Here is a 10,883-nt window from a genome sequence, read left to right as displayed (position 1 = left end):
TATTATTATTATTATTATTATTATTATTATTATTATTATTATTATTATTATTATTATTATTATTATTATTATTATTATTATTATTATTATTATTAGTCATGTCGGAGGCCACATGTAAAACTATGACTTGTCTCCATGAATCTAGCGGAGGTCGTATGCCGTCTGTTGTGTCAGTAATCAGACTTCTCACTCTCCATGCAGAGGCCTGGAAATTCGGTTTGCTTTGGTTCATCCCTTGAGTAGACACTGACGATTGGAGTATAAGCTGGCATGTTCTTTCCTACCACGTTTCGCATCTACAGCTGAGCGCTCTTTTTTGACTACAATAAATATTTTATTCTTTAATTGTGTTCTGTATGTCCAAGTGAGATTCAGATGAGTTATAAATGCTTTGCTCTGAACTCAAAGCGTATGATTATTCGCGTCAATGATCCACTATTACTGCCAGTCATCCCATTGTTCCTCATCTTTAGGGTACTTTGTAGATCTTGATGGACCCTGCCCAGAATTATTATTAAGACTTTGGTATGAACCGGAAGGATCGCCTGAGTGGCTGGTGTTCATATTATCGAAGAGCGAAGCAATTCTGTTATCAGATCGTCCTCGGGATTGAGAATTAAAGAAGTTTGATGCGTTTCCGGTCTCCATTTCATTTGTGAACTTGTTAAAAGTCTCAACGCCATATCGCCCTGTTTCCTGCATCTTCTGGCCAAACTGCATCATTGCCTTTCTAGCATTGGCGCTCAAGTCAGATTCAGCGAGGTTTTTGACATTGGGTTTGATGTAGGCCTCATTGACTTGGCCGAAATTTTTGGTCAAGCTTGTAGATAAGAAACCGAATCCCTTAGCGATGTTGCCAACCGGATCTTTCGAGAAGTCGTCAAAATTAAGTCCCGCGGATGAAGAACTGCCTGAATCGATAGGCGTGTTTCCCATGCCCGTGTACTTTCCGCCTTGAGACGGAGGTAAATTATCGGGTCGCATGGAATTAGCGGCTCCCATTTTCGCGAAGTAGGTCTCATTGGCCGCTTTGCTGGGAGCTGTGAATCCACCAGAATCAGGAGAACGAGATTTTAATGTGCTTGATCTAGCTTTAACATAAGGGACGCCATCAACCTCTGCAGCCAGCTAGGGGGTTAGAAATATTAAACACGCCAGTTACCATGTCACGGTAATCGCCTGCAAATTCGCTATAGTATTTGTCCTTGAACGACATAGACGGGCTGTATCCCTCCTTCTCGAAAAACAGCCGAGCACGCTTATTTCCTCCAATTTCCATTCGTCGTAGCTCCTCGGGCTTGAATTGGTCCATCGTGATAGACCTTACGAACGATATATGGACACCCAGGCCACTAAAGGGTGAGTTTACAAAACAAAAAGCGATCATACCGGTGCTGTCCAGCACAGTCTAAACATATGAAGAGCCCAAGCTTCGGAGATGCCTTTCAAAGTCAGCCTATGCAGATAGGGCTGTTTACCCATTGAGGACTTGGTGCCTGACAATCAAAGCATGCGTTGTTCTCATTTTGACGTTGGAGCTCCTGTTGTCGAGTCAGCCCTGTGCTGAGCGAATTATAATACTAACAGAGAGTTTGCGCCGATTATCGGGATCAACGGACCAGTCCGGCATTTTGGAAGAATTGATCACCGCGAAGTGGTGTGCGGGCGATGGGCGATTATCAAGTTAAACAAAATGTAATGTGGTAGCTTTTAGCATATGTGGTTCGACGTCAAAATAAGATAATAGCTGTGATACTAACTCAAGGAGATTACAATTTTAGACAGCATCCCGGCTCATCACCGTCATCACGTGATATATATATATCATGATTTGTTTAGAATTGGTTAAAAAAAGTCCTTAGTTTGTAGTGGAGAGTATACGCGCACAGATTAAAACAAGATCAATGCAGCATTACCGGCTTGATTTCTCATATCAAGGGGTTGCCCGCTATTCCAGCGAGCCATTACCAAAGTCTGCTGGCCGAAATGCTATGGCAGCATAGATGACGAGTATCTAAGTACGGCGTGAGCGTTGTCTGTGTCTTGCACGTCTACATGTTGAGTACTGGAGTGGCGGAGGTCGGTAATGACAGAACACGCAGCCCGCGCGCGATAGAGCTAGGCTGCTGCTATTACGAAGTACAAATTCTAATCGCTGTCATTGACTCCTTATAAGAAATTAGGGCAAACAAAAAGCAGTCACTGTTAGGGTTTTGATAGCTCAAAACTTCAACCCACACATGCGTTGTTGGAGATGTATACACAGACAATTTCGCGGTACAGAATTTATACATCATCAAATATTGCTTGTCATTTTTGATACGATATTTATCTACACTCAGAAGATATATTTCATTTTCGAGTAATCAACGAACACCATGAGCGGAGAGATCTTGATGCTTAGAGGAACCCTTGAGGGTAAGAATTACAATGCGCGATGTCAGAAATAATACTAACGTTCAGGCCACGCCGGGTATGATCGATATGAAGCAGTCTACTGCGCGGAAGATCTTGGACTTATACTAACATTGATAGATGGGTCACCTCGCTCGCCACTACTCCGGAGAACCCCAACCTCCTTCTGTCCGCTTCGCGTGACAAGACTCTGATCGTCTGGAACCTGTGAGTTTTTTCCTTTTTTTTTTTTTTTTTTTAAAGGCAGAACTAATTTGTCAGGACCCCCGGCGAACAGTCGTACGGTGCCCCCAAGCGCAGCCTCCACGGTCACTCTCACATTATCCAGGACTGCGTCATCTCGTCGGATGGTTTGTACGCCCTGTCTGCGTCCTGGGACAAGACTATCCGCCTTTGGCTGCTTGAGACCGGTGAGACCGTCAAGAGATTTGTTGGCCACACCGGCGACGTTCTGAGTGTTTCCTTCTCCCCCGACAACAGACAGATTGTCTCTGGTTCGAGAGACCGCAGCATCAAGCTCTGGAACGCTCTTGGAGAGTGCAAGTATACCATCACCGACAAGGGCCACTCCGACTGGGTTTCGACCGTTCGCTTCTCGCCCAACCCGAAGAGCCCTGTCATCGTTTCTGCTGGATGGGACAAGATCGTCAAGGTATGTTCATTCTTCTCTTTCGTTGCTTCACATGATGTTCCACAAATATTTGCTACTTTAGAGGCTTCTAAAGTCAATGAAAACAATATACACTACGTTCTGATGTTTAATTTGCTTGCAATCATTTTGAATTAGATGTGTGGAACGTCTGCTGACTTATTAGGTCTGGAATCTTGCGGAGGGTACTCTCCAGACGGACCACGTTGGACACACTGGATACATCAACGCGCTGACCATCTCGCCTGATGGAACTCTGTGCGCCACCGGTGGAAAGGATGGCTCGACTATGCTCTGGGACCTGAACGACTCGAAGCACCTGTACTCGCTTGACGCTGGTGACGAGATTCACGCCCTGACCTTCTCTCCCAACAGATACTGGCTGTGTGCTGCTACTGCCTCGGCCATCAAGATCTTCAACCTGGAGAAGAAGCTGCCCGTTGACGAGCTGAAGCCTGACTTCGTTGTTTCGGGCAAGAACTCGAAGGAGCCCGAGTGCATCTCTCTGGCCTGGTCGGCTGACGGCCAGAACCTGTTTGCTGGCTACACGGACAACCTGATCCGTGTCTGGCAGGTCATGCAGTCCAGCTAAGTTTAAAAAATCATTGATTTTCGGTAATAAATAAAGAAGATGTTCTTGTACAAATTAAAAAAGTGTTACATTACCAATTCCACAACTACGAGCGACGATGTAGTAGTGATTTACGTTAATAAAATAGACCTTGGATGGCCATTTGACAAAACGAGAATCTTTTATTGTTTATTTACACATTGCCCTCGAGCCCCTTATGCCTGTCGATGTCTGTTCCAAGTTTCTGAAGCGACGCTTCAACATGTGATAACAGTTCAGCATTGTTGGACCCTCTACACCTTAATCGTGCTTCTCGAAGTAGCTCTAGGGCTCGGTTGTAGTCGCCGCAGTCATGTGCGATACTGCCTAAACCATACACTGCTAGCGCTGTAGCTTGGTCTATGTCATCCAGGTCCGAAGGCTCATTCGTATTCAGAAACCCAGAGCCACTGCGTAATTCTGCTATTGAGCTGAGCACATCCTTAAAGCATAGGCTTGATATGTCATAGAATATATGGTGCTCGCCTTGGTTTCGTAACGAAGGAGCGCCTACCTCGTCGCTACTTGTATTCTCTTTGTGAGCCAGTAGATAGTATATACTTCCAACATCACAGCCTTTTAAATATTAGTACCTTCAACCGCAATAATTTTAGACTTACGAGTCAGTAGGATATCTATGGGAGAAGCCCCCATTTCATGCATCATAAGAATTGTGAAGAATTTTGTGTCGAGAGCTTCATTCAGATCCTCGGTCTCTAAGGCTAGCGAGACATACACTTAAGTCAGAAATCACCATGTAAAGCTACTTACGGTCACGAGCCGCAAACAATTCGGTTGAATATGGTACGTAAACTGCATCTTCTTTTGGAATCATGCAAAGACGCATAGTAGATATCAGGCCGTTCACATCGTCAAGTGCAAGTTTATCTTGCATGTTCTGCAGATTTGACATGACCTCATTGAGATATCTTTGGGACATGAAAATTTGCTTCTTTAAGAAGAGACCAGCCTCGGTAACACGGTCGAGCTTGTACGCCAAAAGCTCTGAAGCTCGCACTGCAACTCGGAGATGGCGTGTAATCAAGTTATCTCTATCGTCATTCTCCATGAAAGATGTATCGGACTGGAAAATTTGTGCTGAAGGATCGAGTGCTTCGGAATACCGTGAGCAGATATCTGCGTAAATCACGATAGCTTGAGTAAATTTTTCTAGCTTTTCCAGTACAGCCGCGAGAGCGATCTCTAGACCAGTGTATTCGTCTGAGAGTGAATCCATTTGCGTCGCTCGGGCTAGACGAATGGCCTCCTTGTAGTGAAGTGCCGCACGATTCAGTGACTCGGTGGTATCTTCCATCTCAGCCAAAAGAGCAAGACGCGCTTTCGACGCTACTTCAGGCGGAAAATTATGCCTCGGAAAGTAGTAGTATGTTGCGCCGGCAACAAATGCTATACCTGCCAGTATCCATCGAAACCTAGTAAGATTTGGCCTTCTTAACCCGCTTGAATCATGGTACCTCGCCTGCCTAGTTCTGATTGTGAGCCCGCTTCCTTTCAAGAAGCTATTTACAGGTTGCTGACGAGTTCCACATAATGTAATTAGCGATCTGCGATTCTGTATGATAAATCTGTGCTCTGAGAGTACCCTGCTAATAAGTTGCACCCGTAGCGGGAACCGAAAAGACATGTTTGGTGCCGGTTTTCGACGCAACGTACTTGTAAATCAGAACTTCAATGGTTTTATTGTTTATTACACTCGGATTCTTCTACTAGCGTTGTCGTTGTATTCGGTAATTATCAAAACTCTATTCACAAGCATCTGACCGAACTCCCAGTTAACCGGAACTCGTTCACCTGTCAATCTCATCAATTGACGGAATGTTATTAATGCACAAATACAGGGAATATACAATTCAAAAGATATGCTTGTAAGCCTAAAATTACATCATAACCAACGCCTACATAGCTCAGCTCAGCCGTAGATACACAACGAATATCATACTAAAATGCAAACACACCCTCCAGGAGGTGTGTTCAACGCTCGGTGCCACCCTCCTCTGAGTGCTTTCTACCTACACCTAAGCTTATAGCTATTTTCTTACGCGCTTGAGGAAATAAACCATGCTTCTTCTCCTTCTTGCTGGTGGTGGTCTCCGCAAGAGATTTCTGCGGGGATCTCTGCCGTTTCATGGTCAAACGACCCAGCTCATCTTCCTCTTGTTGTTCCTCCCTTCTTCTCTTTTCTCCGGGTTTCTCGAGACCGGCTAGCACGGAAGCAGAGAATTCAGGGTCCGCGTCCGATTTATCTTTAACGGCAATAGGCAGTGGTCGAAGCGAAATCCCGTTGCTTTCTTCCTTCGCGCCAGGCTTTGACTCTGGCCCTTTGTTGGCATCTTCATCTTCTTGATCGGATATATCGAAGTAATCATCGTCGAATTCGGATTTAGATGTCTGGTTCCAATCATTGGTTCGAGACTTCTGGTCATTATCCGAGTTGTGATTAGACTGCTGTGAGGCCCTAATTTGCTCATAACGAAGTAGGAGCAGCTTGAATGTATCGAAATCACTGAATTTTTCGAGGAGTTCCTGGTAATCATCCACTAAGTGCCTCAGAACGGGCTTAATGTTTTTTTGAAATTCACTTTTCAAAGAAGCCTCAAGGTTAGCGCTTAGGACCAATTGCACTTACTGCACGAATAAACTCGAAAATTTCCAGGCACGCTGAGTTGAGGAGGTTGTTCTTGGATTTGACAGCCTGGAAAAGCTCTAAGACACGGCCTATGATTTTATGCTTCACGATATATCTGTAGTATAGTTCGTCATTGGTCCCCAGACACTCCCGCACACATCGCAATGAGGCTGCAAATCAGTAGAGACCAAATAGATACTTACCGAGACATAGAAACTTCTGTGATCTTGTCAAAAATTTACTGACGTTCAAAAGAATATTTGACTCCATAAAAAAGGTTCTACTACGGTAGCCATGCATTTTAATAAACGATCTCACTAGATCGCACAAGCAACGTAGGAGCGTCAGTTGATCACCGGACTTCAGATCTATCAAATCAGTGCAAGTTCGTCTTCATGCTTACCCATATCATCGACCTCTGGTTCTGATAGGGCTTTGAAGAGTCGTAGAGCCGAGTCAGCATAAAATATGTCTAGGAATGTATCAAACTCAGGCTGCTCTGGTCTTCTGTAAAGTTCTGAATTGCGATTGAGAAACTCCACGGAATTGCCTGAAACGGGGTCTAATAACACTTGAATAGCTTCTGAGACCTGGGTTTTCAGACCAAAATCAGTTTCAAAAAGAAACATCTCGACCAAAGTATCTATTATCGTTCCAGAGAAACGACCATACTGTAGGACGGTGGTCCTTAATAGGGTGAGATCGTGTTCTATAAGCGATAAAATTATCTCAGTGCCTGCAATCCGAATTTCCGGGTGTTGTTTGTCTTTCAATGCAAAATCTATGATCTCAAATAAACCTTTCTTTATAAAGTCCGAGTATAATGTTGACCGTTGCTGTGCTTGAAGATTCTTTGCAATGATACACAACTGGTGAATAAATCTAACAATATCCCTTTTTCTGAGATTTGTAGCCGCTGACTTCGGGGCGTCACCGTTTTGGCTGTCTGGGGTCGTCGATCCAGCCTCCGGCTCACCAAAAGAATCATGAAGAGTAGATGTCGACACATTTGCTATATCTAGATGATCGTTTGGTGTTCTCGTTTGCTTGTATGTACTATTGAACAAGTCGAAAATTGCAGTCGTGTAGTCCTCATTGTACTGAATATACTGCATGATACCAACTTGATAGAAATAAATCATTGAGTTCAGTATTGAGAAGGTTGGATCTTCCATAAACCTGGCCAACACCACATCTTTAAGGTACTGTAAACGGAATGTGTATTTGATCTTATTCCTTATTGACTCGTCGGGTATTGGCAAAACCTCTTTGAATCTAGAGGCATCTGACAAATATTCGCGGTGATTCGCTTTAGACAATGGAAATTCGGGGTCATCTGTGGACTGTCAGCTGAAGCGTGCCTAGTTTACTCACACTCGAGTATACCAGTTACACCCATTATGTATTCATCCAAAATTATCTGTTCCAATATGGAGTTATCATTCAGGAGAACTTCAGGTTAGCAGCCGACGCCGAGTTCAACTTACTAATGACTTTCATGATCTTGCATAGCGTATGAAGATCTTGTAGGCTCTCTAGATCTTCTGCATCATTCAGAAGTGCAGTCAACTTAGAGAGGTAGTTCTCAAGTGTTAGTAGGAGTTATTGAAGGTGTAGCTTACCAAATCGAGTATATCCTTCACAACAGAATCTCTACCAACTTGCGATAACAAAGATGGTGAGGTCATGATCTGTTCGATCTCGGAAAGATTTCCCAAGGAGGGCTCGGAAGGAAGCTTTGGTATTTCATGGGCGCCATCAGCATTTTCTTCTGCAGTCAGCACAGTAAACTACAACTGGCACTCTTACCAATACACAGATGTCTCTGAACCTGTGTTATGAATTCCCTTTTATTAGATGACTGATGAACGATAGTATTTACCATATGGATGCACAACCGTCGGCTTCTTGAAAGCTCAGTGCCAAATCGACCTCGTCGGGATCCGTCCAGACTATCAGAGTATCTGTGCCGTTAGAATAGATTACGCCAATATTGAGCGTACCTTTTTGTTTCTGATATTGTACTTCTCGATAGATCTTTGTCTCTAGCAGGCATTTGCTGTTGTCATCTTCGCTTTTAACTATTATGTAGGCTTCATCCTGCTGTCAGTTCCTGAATGTGATTTCAATCGACATACTTTGATTATATCGCCAATACACAGTCCTGTACCTCGATCGAACCAATTATCTGCTTGTAGCTCGTAAACTTTGACTCGTCGCGGTAGCTGCGGAGCTTCAAACATATCAACGCCTCAGAAACCTGATAGAATACTTGTAATGCAGCGTCTTGACAACCTCAATGTTTCGTCCGAAAATCGAATAAATCTCTTCGAGCTTCTTGTTCTGGAATAGGTTGAATTAATGGATCATAATAATGGAGTCAACAGTGAAGTAGAGAAACAATCAACGTGTAGGATGGTCAAACTCGACAAAATTACAGCATGTGGCCAGTCAGACGGTGCTTTCTCGCCTTCATTTTTAATTATGTCGCCTGAGAAATTAAATCACGTGACAGAGATGTGCACGACATCATAGCTTAAAAACTGGCTTGGCCTTAATTACGTCGCAGGCAATAAGCGAAGCACTGACAACGATTTCTACAAGGTTACCCAAAAATTCACCATCTCGACCACACAACAGTCAATTTATCAAATAAGAATACATCGGCGATCTGTATCGAAGAAGCTAATGGAAACAAAAAGTGCAGCTTTGAGGGCGTCACTATCTCGGTTAAAAGAGAGACTTCAACTTGCTCAAAGGACTCCAACTAACTCCGGAAATAAAGCTAGACTCACGTTCTGACGACGAGCCCGCATTCTTCTCAAATTGTTTGCGCTCGTCTGACTGAGGCTTAGACCGAGTCTCATGATGCTTGCTAAACCGCAGCTTGGAACAGTATTTATATGCAGAATGCTCATAAGAAGTAAGCTCATCGGGAGTCAATTGCTGGAGGTTGAGCGACGATAGAGCGTTGAACATGCACGCTTTTAGAAACACTTCGCTCTCCATTTTGTCATGCTCAGAGCTCTTGGTAGGACACGGAGTTTTGCCGTCAGAGATTAGAGACCGCTGGAGGCCAAAAAACTCACCATATGTCTTCCCTTGTTTCGATCCCTTCCTAGGACCAGCAGAATCGCGTGATCCACGACCACGCGATCCGCGTCCGTAACCGCGACGTCCTTGAGAGTGGTCTTTCGCAGCAAATGCTGCTGAATCAGTACAATTGTCGGGCTCGTCGCCATCGAAGTCAGGAGGAGGGGGGCCCTGAGGACCATCAGGACCATGGGGAGGGCCATGGGGACCATCCGGGCCGTGAGACGGAGGGGGATCGTGGGGAGAACGACCATGAGGAGGAGGAGGGGCGTGAGGCGGCCGACCAGGCGGTGGAGGACCATGGTGAGGATCGTGAGGACCGTCGGGTCCATCGGAGGGAGGTGGTCTGTGGCGACCTTCCGGGCCGTGATGCCCCTCCTGGTCAAATGGTTCATCGCCCTTCGGACCCCTAGGTCCATGATGAACCTCTTCGTGGTCGTCCATGTGACCCGGCTTATGAAAATCATTTGGCCCGTGGAAAAAATTGTCTCCCTCAGGTCCCTCAAATTCCTTCTGCCCATGGCGACCGAAAGGAGGCTTAAACTCTTCTTCGTCATGGGGTTTATGGGGCCAGCCAGGCGCAATCGACTTTCGGGTGGCGTTCTTGTAGAGATCGATAGGGATCTCACCAATGTAGGCAACATTACCAAAGCCACCCAGCCAGTAGACATAGTCGACATCGAACTTCATGAACGCCGTCTTGTGGATCCTGTTTCCAGGAAGCCATCCTCTGGCGTCTGGGTGTCTGTGAAGAAAGCACTTCTCTGCAGAGACAATGCTGTCTTCACCCTCAATGAAAGAAAGGTTTCCCGTCAGAGACATCCTCGCTTCAGAAGCCGGAGAGAACGAGATCGGCTTTTGCTCACGAATCGAGAAGGACACGGGGGAGCCGTCCACCCAGTTATTGTAACTTTTAGATGTCAGAGCACTTCCCATAGTGTCCATGAGTACTCACCTGTGTCCAATTTCTACCATGAGGAGAGTCAAGGAACCATCGTCCGAGCAGTCAGCGTAATACTCCATGAGACCGATCGCAGATCCTGGTACAGAGTCAGCTACCACTATATTTAATCATGAACAGATAACTCACCAGCCAGTTCTCCCGTTTGGTAAACTGTGTTCATATCTGCAGTGGACTCCCTATGGAGCAGATCACGGGCCTGGAAAGCAGCTTCTTCCACAGTGGGCCGACGAGAAGTCGGCACCGGAAGAGCGGCGGCGTGCGAGAGCACGACACTACCTACAGCGAGTGCCGTACAGAATTTAAAGAACATTATGAAGAACCTGGTTCAGTCACAAGGCGTCCCACCTGCTATGCGTTGCCTGGTGGGAAAATTCTTGGTGGTGATTATCCAGGTTATATTCATTGCGATTTCCACCGCATCTAGACCTTTCGTATTGCGTATGCGTCTCTCGACTCGTATGAGAAGGGGCACAGGCGTCGTAAGCTCCTATCACGTGTATGTTGG

At 45.3% G+C, this 10,883-nt stretch overlaps 5 protein-coding genes across 5 annotated transcripts; 1 reads left to right on the top strand and 4 right to left on the bottom strand.

The window, feature by feature from the left end:
- Nucleotides 1-84: 84 nt before the first annotated feature.
- V1510DRAFT_411808 (Gcs1p) lies at nucleotides 85-1,701 on the bottom strand. Its single transcript, XM_066932967.1, has 5 exons — nucleotides 1,586-1,701; nucleotides 1,479-1,541; nucleotides 1,390-1,442; nucleotides 1,163-1,352; nucleotides 85-1,128 (listed from the first exon to the last, which is right to left on the bottom strand). The coding sequence occupies exons 1-5, from the start codon at nucleotides 1,628-1,630 to the stop codon at nucleotides 439-441; spliced, it is 1,041 nt and encodes a 346-aa protein (XP_066791071.1). The 5' UTR covers nucleotides 1,631-1,701; the 3' UTR covers nucleotides 85-438.
- A 677-nt stretch (nucleotides 1,702-2,378) lies between these two features.
- Nucleotides 2,379-3,656, top strand: V1510DRAFT_406081 (40S ribosomal protein RACK1; the record flags this gene model as incomplete). The annotated part of the gene is made up of 5 exons (XM_066932365.1): nucleotides 2,379-2,418; nucleotides 2,464-2,473; nucleotides 2,536-2,622; nucleotides 2,677-3,067; nucleotides 3,231-3,656. The coding sequence occupies 5 exons, from the start codon at nucleotides 2,379-2,381 to the stop codon at nucleotides 3,654-3,656; spliced, it is 954 nt and encodes a 317-aa protein (XP_066791070.1).
- A 142-nt stretch (nucleotides 3,657-3,798) lies between these two features.
- V1510DRAFT_447281 (uncharacterized protein) lies at nucleotides 3,799-5,381 on the bottom strand. The gene is made up of 4 exons (XM_066935747.1): nucleotides 5,203-5,381; nucleotides 4,446-5,164; nucleotides 4,295-4,411; nucleotides 3,799-4,250 (listed from the first exon to the last, which is right to left on the bottom strand). Exons 2-4 carry the CDS (start codon nucleotides 4,987-4,989, stop codon nucleotides 3,829-3,831), a joined length of 1,083 nt encoding a protein of 360 aa, XP_066791069.1. The 5' UTR covers nucleotides 4,990-5,164; nucleotides 5,203-5,381; the 3' UTR covers nucleotides 3,799-3,828.
- On the bottom strand, nucleotides 5,368-8,936 carry V1510DRAFT_411797 (component of IIS longevity pathway SMK-1-domain-containing protein). Its single transcript, XM_066932966.1, has 11 exons — nucleotides 8,460-8,936; nucleotides 8,325-8,421; nucleotides 8,204-8,285; nucleotides 8,131-8,168; nucleotides 7,944-8,089; nucleotides 7,809-7,905; nucleotides 7,696-7,773; nucleotides 6,725-7,657; nucleotides 6,525-6,689; nucleotides 6,322-6,491; nucleotides 5,368-6,287 (listed from the first exon to the last, which is right to left on the bottom strand). The coding sequence occupies exons 1-11, from the start codon at nucleotides 8,562-8,564 to the stop codon at nucleotides 5,667-5,669; spliced, it is 2,532 nt and encodes an 843-aa protein (XP_066791068.1). The 5' UTR covers nucleotides 8,565-8,936; the 3' UTR covers nucleotides 5,368-5,666.
- On the bottom strand, nucleotides 8,937-10,790 carry V1510DRAFT_411792 (pyridoxamine 5'-phosphate oxidase-domain-containing protein). Its single transcript, XM_066932965.1, has 4 exons — nucleotides 10,505-10,790; nucleotides 10,370-10,454; nucleotides 9,413-10,324; nucleotides 8,937-9,376 (listed from the first exon to the last, which is right to left on the bottom strand). Exons 1-4 carry the CDS (start codon nucleotides 10,686-10,688, stop codon nucleotides 9,052-9,054), a joined length of 1,506 nt encoding a protein of 501 aa, XP_066791067.1. The 5' UTR covers nucleotides 10,689-10,790; the 3' UTR covers nucleotides 8,937-9,051.
- Between the last annotated feature and the right edge of the window lie 93 nt (nucleotides 10,791-10,883).

This window comes from Dipodascopsis tothii, assembly GCF_038497935.1.
Source record: "Dipodascopsis tothii strain CBS 759.85 unplaced genomic scaffold V1510scaffold_4, whole genome shotgun sequence".
NCBI classification, from domain to species: Eukaryota; Fungi; Ascomycota; class Lipomycetes; order Lipomycetales; family Lipomycetaceae; genus Neoaidaea; species Neoaidaea tothii.
Note: the sequence above shows the minus strand (reverse complement) of the source record. Positions and strands in the feature narration are given on the sequence as shown.